The sequence below is a fragment of the Aedes aegypti genome, chromosome 3, assembly GCF_002204515.2.
Source record: "Aedes aegypti strain LVP_AGWG chromosome 3, AaegL5.0 Primary Assembly, whole genome shotgun sequence".
Taxonomy (NCBI): domain Eukaryota; kingdom Metazoa; phylum Arthropoda; class Insecta; order Diptera; family Culicidae; genus Aedes; species Aedes aegypti.
Genome location: NC_035109.1, coordinates 160,885,364 through 160,900,815, shown reverse-complemented (window position 1 = coordinate 160,900,815; position 15,452 = coordinate 160,885,364). Strand labels below are relative to the sequence as shown.

Here is a 15,452-nt window from a genome sequence, read left to right as displayed (position 1 = left end):
GAAACCGAACTGATTATTGGAGGATAATTTGCGCCACATTTTATAGACTTTCCGCAGACTGCGCATTAAAGATCGCGTGAAGCTTTATGATGGGTGGGATGGATACGCATCATTCAGAGGATAACGAATGAGCTCAGATGAAATAATTTTAAAAGTTCCAATAGATCGTCCTTAATAAAATATATTGTTGGAACATGGGCCCATTGTACACTCTCGAGGAAAAGGTTGAGCTCACCTCCTAAAACCATACACAGTGGCAAATGGATATTCAAAATAGCGGGGTGTAGCACGCCACCCCAGTTCTAAACGGATTTTTGTGGTAAAACCTAAATTTCATTTTTTTGTATACAGCAGATAGGTACTATGCAGTTCCATGTCTCGTTTGAGTCTGGTATGCGGCATAATTTTAATTACACCGAATTTTAAACATTTTAATTACATCCATCCTGATATCTCTCCCTATGTCGATGATTTAATTTAATTCCTTCATCCTGCATACATTTTTACTCTTCATATCTCAATGTGATTATTATTCCCGCCGTTTTAGTCTCGATTTCTAGGATTCAAAATAATTTGTGAAAACGAAATGACGTCTGTTAGTTTATAATTTTCCTGGTAAAAGAATGATTTTCAATCTAGTAATCATTAACAATTTGTTCTATTTATCTTCGGTAAGTAGGCCTTGACCGGGTTACAAGTTTTTTTTTCTGCGCTTGTATTTTTTTTTCTTTTTCATGTGAATTTTTATTCCGAAGTAGGGTAGATGTACCAATAGTGGAGGTACTAAGCACGATTGAACTTCATTTAAATGCCCAAATTCAAGATGCGCTATTAATGTACATGTTAATGTTGTAACGGGAAGTAACGACCATTGACTTAATGAGAAGAATGATTTCATCGCAGTAATCCACGGCATATCAGTGAAAAATAATACCTCCACTATTGGTACACTGTTCCTTTAGTTGCGGTATATTTTTAATTTGTGTTCCTATAGTTGCGGTATCCGTGGTTTTCTTATGGGATCCTCCACTATTGGAACACTTTATCGCAACTATTGGTACAAGCAAGTAAAGTTTTAGCAATTTTAGTTATATTTCATCAGTTTTAAAGCAATATGAACGCTCTTTTCAGCTATTCCGTGTATCAACAAGCCAATACGTCGATTGGCAGTGTCGGTTCTGTGGCTAAAGCAATAAAATCAGTGAAAACGGCACTACCGCAACTATAGGAACACCCACAACTAAGGGAACACCTACCCTATTGTAATTTGAAGGCGATTGCTACTACGATTTTGTGATTTGAAGAAAAGGAGAAACAAGTGGGTTGCGACGTCGAAGATTCAAATTCCAAGACTCTTCACAAGTGTTCCCAGCCTTTGACGTTTTTGTGATTGCTGGTGTCGCTGAGTTTGTACGGTGTTTGTTAAGTAATAATTTTATTTTTAATAGTTTATTATTGATTTTACTATTTCCTGGTGTTGATTTGGTTTTTGTTCATCCTGTCTTTTTTTTATTATGGTAAGTGACGGGGATGTAGTTTTTGTAGTAGATAGGGATTTGAAAGAGTTTTCATCTACAATCAAACCCATTCGAATAAAAACATATTCTTCTACATTTATGGGACCTTTTGTAGTTTTTTTTCAGAAAAAAAAGAAAAACCTATCAATGTCCTTTAAATATCATCAGAAATTTACAAAATTTACAAATCTTTTAAGGAAATCAAAAAGATTTCCTTAGACAAATTGCGAGTCAGTTTTGGATCTCGAGTAGACGGTAATGCGCTATTGAAGTCCAAATTATTTTTGAATTCATATCGAGTTTACGCTTAATGCGACTCGTGTGCAATCAATGGTGTCATCTATGATGAATCATTGGAATGCGATGAGATTTTTTTTGGATTTAAGGAAGTTTTTAAGAAAAGTTTAGATTATTTCAGGCGTGACCTAATTTTGCCAGTAAGGAACTTGTGTTCCGAAGGGTGCAGTCAAGTTATTGGCAACAAGCTTTGAATAATGGGCCATTTGGTCACTTTAATAGTGGAGTAGTGATTAGAGGAGAAGATTGGTGATCTTGTGCTCGGAAGTTCGATGCTGGTTCATATTTTTGTTTTCATTTCTTTTATTTCAAGTATTTTGCAACAAATAAGCAATTTCGATATAACTTAAATATGTTGCAAAGTGAAATTGTAAGTCATATTTTAAAACAATTGACAACTCTGATAAATTTCAAGAGATAATTTTATTCATGAATTGAAACAAACTTTGCTGCTTGGGCAAGGTCGATATTGATATTCCATTTATCCGAAAGTTAAAGTATTTTCCTGGTTCTGACATCTTCCTGTTGGATGTAATATTATTTGCTCTTTTTCCAGATTGATGTCTATTCGTTATATTTGTAGCAGTCATTTGTACTGCATGAATATCACAGATTCAAATATTTGTGAATGTAATAAATCGTATGAAGACATAGATCATTTTATTTTTGAATGTTGTCGTTTTGATGCACCTAGAGAAAAATTACCGGAAAGTTTAATTACTTTGGGTCTTGATATTCCTGTGTCGGTTCGAGATATTTTGGGATATCATTCATTTGCTATCGTGAAAATTGTATACATATTTTTAAATGAAATTTCTTATCGTGTACGACACTGCTCGTTTGTTTTTTTTCTCTTTGATTTTACTTTCAGAGACAAAAAGTTTGGCACTCATCCTATCTATTCGATTGGCTCTTTGGATACGTGCTTGTGAACATTCATACTGAATGAACATGGAAGATTTTGGCTCCTCTATGGATCGATTCCGGGAGAGCCTTTATTTAATAAATATTATATTTTAACGATATTCGAAAAGATAAAGATGTTTTGTGCCTTTTTGAGAAAGATTTCATTAGAATATCACTCAAAGAGACTTTTCCCTCTGTTAAAATTCATAAATTAAAAATAAATAAATAAATTTGTTCTATGGCTCGATCTCTCCCTATCTCGATGGTTACTTCAATATCGAGATGTAGTTTGTCGATTGTAGTTAATATATGTGAAAAATGAGAGGGCACAGTTTTTATTTTAGGACAATGTTGTCGGTTTTACACCTAGCACATTGAGAAGTGAACCTTTGAACAGCTGGTCTGGCGTGAATAGCAAGTCAGTTCCATCTGTAAAAAGTAAGCATTGAGAAAATGGGTTTTAAAGTTCACAAACTCGTTTTCCATACAAAAAAAACATAAAAATCCAGGAGATTTGAACATGTTCCAATCTCAATGAAACTTTCAGAAATTGTTTTTTACTCTGATATCTTCCTGTTAAAAATATGAAGATGAACTGAACTTGGCTCATTTTTGTGTTACACGGTGTGCAAATCTGTAGAGGGACTGATATCCCGAGCAGGAACAAAGAACTCCCTCATAGCTTATGCATACCATATTTTGGTATCATATCAAAATTAGGTATTGTTCAGTTATCAATACCTCATTTTGGTATTACAATGGTATTTGAAAAGAATGTTTAAAACAATAAAAAATACTTCATTTTGGTATTCGACAGGTATTGAGGACTGCTGGAGGTATTGAACTAGTATTGAAAAAGTTCATTTTTATATGAAAATCCATGAAGTATTATTTAGGTATTACAATACCTGATCTAGTTATCAGCTTGGTATTTGTAGAATATGCAGAAGGTATTATTTGAGGTATTTTACCTCTTATGCAGGGCTCATTCATACCTCATTCAGGTTGTAAGTATTGGAAATTATCTGGTATGGAATACCTCAATTTGGTATTCAGTAGTTATTTTCTTCTGCTCGGGATGCGGTTACTTTTCGTTATGGGACAAATCGACTTGGTGTTTTTTTTCTATTTTTTCTGTACAAATAATGTTGTCTCATTAACCCTTTCACACAGCTTCATTTTTTACCGCGAAAAAAAAATTCGAATCGATATAACTTTTTTGTTTCTCGATATTTTTGCACCATTTTTTTTCACAAATTCTCAAAAACCTCTCCTAGTTTTAGAATCTGTTTTCAAATTGATCATTGGTCATCTGGATCCGGAGGTATTCCAAAACTCCTTGGGGGACCGACGCATAGCCATAACCTATTTAAATGTCTCAGGCTACAGAGTTTTTATCGTACTCGGATGTTTATCGTATTTCGGAATAATACATTAATGATAGTATGTTATGAAAAAATGAAGCAATTTGGTACAGCCATCTTTGAGTAATGATCATTTTGGTGTCTGGTACCACGCTGGTCAAATTAAGATCTTGAAAATTTCAAAAAACATCATATCGTATTTTTTGATATATCCAAGAATACTCAACCGAAAAAAATACTTAACCGATATGATTTTTTCAGAGAGACTCCTTATTACCAGTCGTTGTATAGTCTACATTTTAGTTTATTTTTGATAAATTGATCAAAAACAAAATGGTCGTTAAAGATATGTTGTATGAAGGATGTCGGTCCCCCAAGGAACATAGGAACATAAATTCAAAACCAGATCACCAATGATTAATATCGACAAGAATTCTTAAACTAGAAGAGTTTTTTGAGAACTTGTGAAAAAATGGTGCAAAAATATTGAAAAGCAAAAAACTTTTCGCGATTTGAATATTTTTTTGGTGGTAAAAAATGAAGCTGCCGGTAGAGGGGTTAATGCAGTTGAAAGATCATTGGAAGATATGTTGATAACTGAACTCAACTGAATGTTGACGAAAATGCAGATGGAACTGACTTGCGATTCACGGCAGTGGTGGAGTAGTAAGGAGCTGCTCACGTGACTTTCGGAAACAAATATGAGCGACTGCTAAAAACAAAATAGTCATTACAACGGTTTTTATTATCTAGAATCTGTTTTAGTGTGTCTTTGTCACATATTTCACTTTGTAAAACTTAATAACAATCATGTGGTTTTGACCAATGAAAAGCTCCATTGACTTAATCTAACCGACAGGTAATAAACTTAATGAGACAATTTTAAAATGTACAGTTAAAAGCTTTGCAGTAAATGTAGTTTTATGCTGGCTAAATTCTTATCAAAGAACATTTACTATTGTTGCTTCTATCTACACAAGACACGCTCAATCTCGCAAACTTTTATCTTCATTCTCTGAGAACTTTCAATGATAAATCAAACAAAACTACCCAGAATGTTGTTCAATCAGCTCCTCTAATAAATATGGATGTACATTCGATGCAAAGCGTTCCACAGGAACACCATTCCTATCAGTCAGGAACATCGTAAAGTTTCCATTGATGAATCCTCCACAATTTCCCGGTTTTTTCATCTTCATAAATTTGTACAACTCAACGCTCTTCGAACCATTGACCTGCAAACGAGACAAGCATAGTTGATTATCAATAATAACTAATAAGGAGTTTACTAGATCAAGATGACATCAGCGAACATTGATTTGTGTTATGGGAAATGCGCTGCAGTTAATGTTTGAAGCCGTGAAAAATTTCATGCGGTACGTTTCCCGCCTTGCCAAATCGAGTACGCTTTTCAATAACGCAACATCCTTTTTAGTCGATCTACACACACATTGCGCGATGCTGAGCTTGATAATCACTCTTTTTACTTACATCAATCTCAGCAAATACATCTCCAACCGGGCGGTCGTATTTGTGCTCGAAATAGTCGAGAATATCGTTCGTCGATTCCTTGGAACCGAACTGTGAGCACGGAAATAGAAGAATGTTCAAATCTGTTGGGGTGGAAATCATATCGTGTGATTATCGGAATTGAGCAATTAGGGCGCAATGAAAATAAAGCCATACCTTTTCTGGTGCTGTTTTGAAACTTGCTGTAAAGCGAGCTCAGCATCGAGAAAACTTTCTCACACGCGGAGTCCTTGATGGAAAAATTAGTAACGATGCACACGGTTCCCTTGTACTTGCTCAGGTCAACGTCATTACCGTTGATGTCCGTGGCGGTGAAGTCGAAAATGGACTTTGCTGATTTGGCATCCATGGTTCCGAACCTGAATGTTTAGAAAGAGATGTTATACTTATTGATAATATGGCAAAAGACAATATTGAGGACGGTAAGTGCTTTGTAACTGCATCGTGAGATTTCAATAAAATACTCGAGATCCCGGGAATTTTCCAAAAACCAATTTTCCTGAAGCAATTTTGACGCAATTGGTTTGAGAATATAGCTCCGAATTCTATTTAAGTTATGGTTTGTTCCAATGAATTTGTATAGTTCTTTGTTTTTTGTTTTGTAAGTTTAGTAGCTATCTATTATCATTTTTGTTTCCCTCGTAAATTAGCTTCATTTTTGAAACTGAGACTGCCAAATACTGACTTGCTTAAGATAGATGATATGATTTTTCATTATTTCTATAAATTGAAATTTATCCATGAGCTATGTGCAAACAGAGTTTAAAAGCCACATCAATCATAATTTATAAAATAAGCAAAAATCCTTATAGAGCAATTCTCGCTGAAACCAGGCCGCCATCGGCACCCATCGTTAGAATTCCAATTTTATGTCACTGATCGCTAGTTTTCGATGAAACTTAAGGGTGGTCTTTCCGGTTTTCTAAAATTGGTGAACCCCTCGTACGCCAGCTGGTTAAACAGTTTGCGAAAAAGCCCAATTTTTGATAAATCTTGGGTAATTCTTCACGTGATATGTCCCATATATCCCTTGGAACACATAGCAGACTCAGTGGCATCGTACAGAGGAAGGATATGGCTTTCATTTGAAGTTAAAAAAATGTTGGCGACCATTTTGAATTTGGCCGCCATCTTGAATTTTGTTAGAAAAATCGATTTTTCAATAATAGTGTTTTTTTTTTCTAAATTTCAGCCGGATACAATTAATATTAATTGAATTATTAATATTAAATAATTGAAATTAATATGCAGCTGAAAATATTCCCGTGTTGTGAATATTTTTCAAAATTTCTTCATAGTAATTTCCATATAAACCTAAAATATCTTTAGGCTACCTTTAAATGACCACCAAAAAGGCTGAACATCTCACAGAGCTCTATTTTGATGATAAGAATGGTAAGAAAGATATGGAAGATTGGATTTCCAAACATTTTTATATTTTAAATCGCGTTAATGCTTACTAGCGCCACTAGGCGGCAAATTTTCGAATCAATTGGCTTGATTAATGAAACCCCTAAGCCTTATGAACAATTTGCCCGAATACTCCTTCTTTATAAGTAGTCACACAGTGTTCGCTAAATTGTTTTAAGATGATACGGAAACATTCTTGGAAATCGCAAAACTTGCTCAGAAAATAATAGAATGCTTTCGTTTAATGTATTGAAAGTAACCCAAGGTCTTTTGATTTATGTATAAACAATTTTTTTCCTCAGGGTGGCCAAAACTGGTACACCTCCCCTATCTGCGAAAAAAATAATTTTCATGCTCACAAGTGCCGCCTGGTGGCACAATGCACAGTGGTCCAGGAATCAGTTTTACGCGGAAAGATGCATTTTGAGCTTTAGGATGAAACATTACACGAAAACGGTCTTCTACAAAGTTGTTTGTATTAGTTAAGCCCTTTGTTTGATGTTATTGAAAATTAGGGTGGAACACATTTTCATAGAAATTGTGTAACTAACTTTCTTATTTGTGGAAATTATATTATACATGCTTCATCAAAGTTGTAGACCATTCAATTTTAAGTAACTTTGCTAAGAAAGGTTTTTTGTATCTCTTAAATTGAGCGATTTAGATCTTTTTCTCCTACGGTGACATAGAGTCGTCCGAACAAAACTTATTTTCTGGCTCTAGCGATTTTTAGAACTTAAGAAAACGCAAAATTACATGCAAAAAGATTGTTGATACCTATTTTAGTTTAAAAGTTATTAAAGTTCTTGTGATAAAAATCATTGTTTTTCACGGCATTTCATAAGAGTTACAAGAAATAACACATCTTTAATATTTTGATATTATATACAAGTTAATTTTGTCTTTTGAATTCCGTCAAAAGATATTTTGTATGTTGGCCCCAATCAGGGATATTCACAATCAAAATATGCATGTGTTTGTGATAAAAACAGCAATAATTCCCAAACGGTGGAGATAGCGAATTTTTCAAAGCTCTAAAAGTGTTTCATAGACTACTTTGATGAGATATTTGAATTAAAAACGTTAGAGCCAGAAAACCAAAATGCTCTAAATCGGTCAATTTAAGAGAAACAAAAAAAACTTTTTTGGCAAAGTTGCTTGAAATTGAATGGTCTACAGCTTTGCTGAAGCATGTATAATATAATTTCTACAAATAAGAAAGTTAGTTACACAATTTCTATGAAAATGTGGAAGGGTTAGGGTGGATTAAAAATTAGGGTGGACTAATTTTTAATAACACCAAATAAAGGGCTCAAATAATACAAACAACTTTGTAGAAGACCGTTTTCGTGTAATGTTTCATTCTAAAGCTCAAAATGCATCTTTCCGCGTAAAACTGCTTTCTGGACCATAGTGCAATGTCGAATCAATTTGTTTGAATTTCAGTTTGCAGGTTCATGGTAGCAAAGCCATGTTTATAAGAAGTCTGGTTATGATCACGTTCTTAGGGTAAGCTTTCGCACTTCATAACACACATATAATAATACATGAAAGTTGCTTCGTAAGTTATGAACCGATCGGCATTTCAACAAAGTCAACTTGAATTCGGTACTTTTCCATGACTACACTGCACAATCACACCTTTAATGAAATAAGAACGATGCTGTTCAATACAATAATACTGATATGCCAGTAACGATACACGTTGATCAAACGCTATTTCCAACAGGTCATTTCTAACATTCAACATAAACACTCATTATATCGCCAAATCACTTAGTGAAGCAATAATCATGTTCTGCTCAAGACAACCATTTGTATCACTTTCCGTTGGCCAACGTCTTCCCGAAAACTTACTGGCAATGTTCTAGCTTTATAACACTATTCCCTGTGGTCTACGCCTAAATACTAAACATGTGGTTCTACCGGAAAGGTATAAATACAAAGCGAAACCAGAGACAAGAGCACTCCCCTTTTGCATATTCATAGATCTGCCGATGGCATACAACAAAACGAAACCAATTCGATGCTCGGGTCATTCGTTACTGAAGTGGTTTGGCTCGTGTCAGCAGAAACAACCGAAATGCAGCAGTGTAAAAATTAAGCAATTATTTGCTCACAATTTTGAAATAGATGCAATTTCGGTGGGTCTATTATACACTCAAAATACTCACCAAATCAAAGGATGATGTCTTCTCTTTAGATAACGCAAAATAGTCTGTAACTTTTAAAATTGATTAATAAAGTATCGTTTTAATTGCAGCAGTAGTTCAGAGCTTTTACATACAAATTCAGCAAATATGATTTGTCTGTAAAAATAAAATTGAAATGAAAGACAAATCATGTCCTTAAACTATAGATATACAGGGGATACACAGTTAAAAAAAATCACCGACGTCGAAAGATCGTTTACCGAAATCTCAACAGCTGAACGGTCGGTAATCCGTTCGGTAAACGGAAAAATTACCGAAAGGACTGTAATTTGAACCGGATGGATTAGCTGTCAAAACTACCGATAGATCGGTATTGGTTACCGAAGTTCTGCTTCTACTCTGTAATGGTATTTACCGAATCGTCGGTTATTTTAGATTGAGGAAGCGAAATTGCAGATATTTTGGCAATGTAATAAATCAAAAATTTATTTTCATTTATTTATTTTCATATACAAACATTTATTTTCATGGCACACACAATCTCCTATATGGCACGAAATGCTGCTGACTCCAGGCACATCATTGAAGGGTTCATATTCTTCGTGATCCTTTACATCCTATAACAACAAGTTTATATGCACATATCCCTTACAGATCATGCTCAGATGCGAGCAATAAATAAATAACTAACCTGTAACGTCACCTCCCAATCACTTCATCCAAGTAGAGGTTAGAGAATATTTCTCAACAACAAACGGAATGGAACGGGTCCACATATTAGATCGCAGTTTATGTAAGATCCAATTGTAAATACCACAATGGTGGATTTGACGTTTCTCGTTCCAAGTTACCGAATACGGTATTCAGTACCGACAGTTTAGCAGAATATTTCAACGAAGTCAGTACTTGAGCTTGTTTAACGATTTAACGGTAAATATTTTCACCGATATCCTTGATCTTGAATCAATTCACCGGAATTCTGTAATTTTTTTTCGTAGATTCCAGATTCGGAATATACCGAAACGTCTGTAATTTTATTGATCACCGATCTTTTTCGGTAATTCAATTTACCGAACTCAGAGAGTCTGTTTAAGTGTGTAGGCAAAATGATTGAGATAGGCAAAATTTTGCCTAAATTCAAATGCTTGTAACCTTATGAGCAATGGATGACATTGTATGCATCTTTAAGCAATTGGGCTGTTATAATCTTGATTTCTGATACCCATATTGATGTAATTCTAGACATGTTTTGAATTGGCCACATCCCCGGGGAACCTAGAACCTATTATAGAGTGGCCATGGTGATGGTGCTGAAAATGCTTCTAGAAGCAAAAAATATTGAAATTTGACGCATATAATTTATTTATTTAGTTGGTGTTACATCAATTAATTTGATAAAACCACGTTAACGTTACGCCAATTTACTCGGTCCATGGCTGGGTCTCTCCAACTTCGATTTTGGCCCACGTTCTCCAGATCTTGTTGCACCTGATCAAGCCACCTCACTCGCTGTGCTCCCCGCCTTCTTGCGCCAACCGGATTCGACGTGAACACCATTTTTGCAGGATTGTTGTCCGGTAGTCTTGCAACATGCCCTGCCCAGCGCACCCTTCCGGCTTTCGCAACCTTCTGGATACTGGGTTCGCCGTAAAGCCTAGCGAGCTCGTGGTTCATTCTCCGCCGCCACACATCGTTCTCCTGCACTCTGCCAAAGATCGTCCTAAGCACCCTTCGTTCGAAAACTCCAAGTGCTTGCAGCATGGTCCATGCTTCATGTCCATAGAGGACCACCGGCCTTATTAGCGTTTTGTACATGGTACATTTGGTGCGGGGGTGAATCTTTCTCGACCGCAGCTTCTTCTGGAGCCCATAGTAGGCGCGACTTCACTGATGATGCGTCTCTGTATTTCACGACTAACGTTGTTATCAGCCGTTAACAAGGATCCGAGGTAGACGAACTCGTCAACCACCTCAAAAATATCCCCGTCTATCGTAACACTGCTTCCCAGGCGGGCTCTGTCGCGCTCGGTTCCGCCTATCAGCATGTACTTTGTTTTTGACGCATTCACCATCAGGCCGACTTTTGTCGCTTCACGTTTCAGGCGGGTGTACAGGTCTGCCACCGTTCCAAAAGTTCGGCCGACAATATCCATATCATCCACGAAGCAAACAAATTGGCTGGATCTTGTGAAAATCGTAACTCGGTTATTGAACCCGGCTCTCCGCATAACACCTTCTAGCGCGATGCTGAACAGCAGGCAAAGCCCAAATCCGGCACTGCATTAACATCAGGCAAGTTGTTCATATTGACCCGGGCTATTCTAACCCACTCCCGTATGCCGATCAAAGTTTTGGATCTTAATTTTTAAGGTGACAAAAAGACAATTTTATTTATTTATTTACACCGTCTTCGAAATATCGTACAGACTGAATTTAGTATATAAAAAAAAATTAAAATCAGTTTCTTATTCTATTTAAAAATATGTTCTTCGTCACGTCAAAATCAAATTTGTCTCCAACATCGTTGAATGCTCGCAAGCAAGAACTCAAGGAGCTATTATAACCATAGTTAGTCCGATGATTTGGTATACACAGAAGAACAGCGTTCCGAAATCTTCTAGAAGGAGCATTGAACCTCAGCAGCTCCAGCAGTGCAGGGCAATCTATTCCCCCTTTGATCAGGTCGAATATGAACAGACGTTGCTGATTGGTACGTCTGGCTGACAAAGATTCCAATCTTATCAGCTGGCATCGTTCAAAGTAGCTCGGCAAATTCCTTGCATCGTTCCACGGTAGCCTACTCAACGCAAACCTCAGGAATTGTTTTTGCACTCGTTCTATTGAAAGTATCTGCGTAACCTGAGATGGACACCAGACAGGAGAGGCATATTCTAAGATGCTCCGCACCAAAGAACAGTACAGCGTTTTTAAGGCGCTTTCAGCTGGTATAAACTTAACAAACCATTTTACACCTATCAAAGTGGAGACTATCTAAGCACATCGCACGACTTTGCTACACTTTAACAAACAGAAATACAATGCCACAAAAATTTGATGAAAATAAAAAAAAAAATTTCCCCTGGTCTCGAACACATGACCTTTGGATTAAGAAGTCAACACCTTATCACTAGGGTAAAAGCACCGGTTTTGGCCAGCCTAAGAGAAAATGTCAATAAAAATTAAATGGGAAGCCGTATTTATGCTACATATATGTCAAATGCAAGCTTTCAATCCATATTATGTTTGTAAAATATCAAAACTGAGCTAAAACCATTTTTTCGCTTTAAAAATCCCGTTGGTCAATATAGGCCAACGGAACCAGTTTCGGCCAGAGCTTTAACTTCGGTTCCTAAATTGGCCAATCGCATTGATTTCTCATAAGAGTGACCAAATTAGGAGTACCCTGGCTAAATTAGGTGTGTGGGAGTTAAAATTATAAGGAAAATGAATTGTTTTTCTTATGTTTTGAAACAATTTGGACGAGTAAATGAATGTAGCTCTATCATGTGAATGTGATCTACTGAACACAAAAGGTTTCATGCTGAGTGGCTATGTAAAACGGTGGATAATCCACTATGGCTACAACTGGAGTATGGCCAAAACCGGTGCTTCTACCCTACACCATCAAGTAATGCATAGTGATGCCGAGATTGTTCACCAATATAAAAGCAAGCATTTTATACAGTAGCACATGCTCTGCTATTCTTTGAAGTCCAGCGTCATCACAGCGATTGCTTTCGATGCTATCCGAGATTGACATAGGGTAAATGATGGCTTCGGCACCCTGAGGGTATTTTCGGCAACACTAACTTATCGTCCTTGTTTAAATTTATCTACGGAACAAGGGTTACCTTCAATGTACTCAACATGTTCCTTGAACTATAATCTTCCATATAAATCACATTCTTGACGAAAATATTATATAACATGGATTTCATTATTAAATGAAATAAATGCTTACGAAATCATCGTCATTCGTGAGCTGCCGAACAGAACAACACAAGAACAGCTTAGGAAAAACTCACCACTTCGAAAGGTCCAATTCTCCGCTCCAATGCCAATTTTTTCACAAAATCTACGCACCGATCACTTATGCACAATTAAACTTTTGATTGGTCTATAAAGCACTCGAAAATACTTAATTTTTATGCTTCAAATCACAAGTAAAAATTAATGAACTTTGTTTTCCTCGGCAATCACTTTTTATTACTGCACCAGGTTGCCAGAAAACGATATTCAATTGCGGTGTAATTATTATTCACGATTTAAATTCACAGAAAAGATAGAACACAACTAATTAATTTATTGGAATTATGCAACAAAGCATGCATGGGTAATAATTGAGTCTTTCAATGCCTTTCTTATTTGAAGATTGTAGCGCATAAACTTCAAAATACTGAGAAACATATAAAATATACGTCTTTTAATAGGTTAACTATTTTGGCAACACTCCTGTTGTTCTACAGGCAATCAGTGGATGATGTAATTGTGTCAAATCAAAAGTGAGTAGATTTGAAAAGGGTCTATTCTGATTTTCTCATACACTGAGAAGAATATGAACCTTAAAAATTACTGGCAAGGATTGGATTTTGATCCGAATTAGCTGATCGAACCATATTCGGAGAGTGATATTCAAAAACAAAACAAAAATTAAATTCTGGGACTTTGCAATCGGATTTTTTTTAATACACCCCAACCTCTTTTTACGACCGTTATCGGGGGGTCGTAAAAAAAATCTGGGTAATAATTATGTTTTTGAAAAATGCAACGTCTATATGCGGAAATACTGAATCGGGATATTCGGCAAAGTTGAAGCATGGGTTGAGAACTTTCCAAAATGGCCGTTCAAGTTTTCATATTTTGGTAATAGATGGCAACACTGCTCGATTGTTATCAAAAGAGCCAATTTTATGGGGGTGTGATATGCAAATACCAAAAAATTTCAAAGATGACGGTACCGAATGTTGACCAAAGTTGAAGGAAGTGTTGCGTGCTATACAGTCGGCCGAATCACAAATGTTCATGTGGCTGGCAGCACTGTTCAAGAAGAATAAAGTAAAGATCAAAACCATAAAACTTGAGTGGAACAGAAAAATAGAATGCTTAGCAACATAGCAATACTCTTCAACTGTAATCCAGTTTTTCATGAAGGGTTCAAAATTTGGTCGTAGCTGGCAACACTGCTTAAGTGAAATTGCGTCACCGGCAGTACAAGTGTGCATGCAACTTTTGTTTTGCGGATATCTCAGGATCCTGACCACTTAGAAAGATGGCGTCTTTGGCAAAGTTGTTCATTAACTCAAGCGCTATCATTATTAAAGCTATCCCGGATAAACTGAAACCATACAGCCACTGTTTCCAAAACTATCCACAACAACTTACGACAATATCTTAACAGTTCCCTATAACATCCAAAGTAACAATAAACCAACACTATCACAAACGGTTCTGACAGTTCGGGAAATGGTAATTGAACAAATAACAATGTGGGGAATAGGCGGTTAAGTTATGTAACCATTTTGAAACGCTGATTTTCTCGAACAAAATTTTTCGTTTATGGTTTGTCAAATAGTAGACATACTATCCATTTCACGGTAAGGCAAACAGTAGAGGAATTGTTCAACTATAAAAATTGTATGGAAATGGAGAACGTATGCGGTATAATTGATTTATTGTTTTTTATGATTGATTATTCCTTTTTATCTCATATACATGTTGGAAGCAAAAGAAAAACAATGGACAAAATACACTCTTTTGTAAGCGGTTTTATTCGAGATCCTTCTAGAAAAAAAATCTTGTGCTAAACTGATATGCGACTACGATTCCTTCTTGTCTTGTATATAAACCTAGAAGTTTTAAAGCTCAATCACTTAGATATTACTATACAATATTTAGCGCTTACCAAACATTTCGGGTATACGATCGTCCACTCGCCCATCACCGCCTCTTTAATCCAATGGCCTATAGTTGTTCAGATGCATCTGAAAGCACCAAACGTTAATCCAACAATCTTACGAATCCAGCAACCGGCGGCATCCGCTATCGACCGTTCCGAAACTGGATGTCCTGGTGGAATTTATTTCTGGAAAAAAACGCGCCACTATGTAACGTCTATATCTGCATCTGCAAAATTAACACTAACAGCACAATAATCTCAGCATATTTCAATGGATTATTGGCTTCGGCAAAAAATGCAACAGATGGCGTTAGTGAGCAGAAGTTTTGAGCATTTTAAATGTATGGAGAAATTTATTAAAATTAGATTTTATGCTCAA

The 15,452-nt window shown here is 36.1% G+C and overlaps 1 protein-coding gene across 1 annotated transcript; it reads right to left on the bottom strand.

Moving 5' to 3' along the window:
* Window positions 1-4,808: 4,808 nt before the first annotated feature.
* LOC5578481 (glutathione peroxidase) lies at window positions 4,809-8,982 on the bottom strand. The gene is made up of 4 exons (XM_001656954.3): window positions 8,882-8,982; window positions 5,771-5,973; window positions 5,576-5,697; window positions 4,809-5,319 (listed from the first exon to the last, which is right to left on the bottom strand). The coding sequence occupies exons 2-4, from the start codon at window positions 5,961-5,963 to the stop codon at window positions 5,131-5,133; spliced, it is 504 nt and encodes a 167-aa protein (XP_001657004.2). The 5' UTR covers window positions 5,964-5,973; window positions 8,882-8,982; the 3' UTR covers window positions 4,809-5,130.
* Window positions 8,983-15,452: the final 6,470 nt, after the last annotated feature.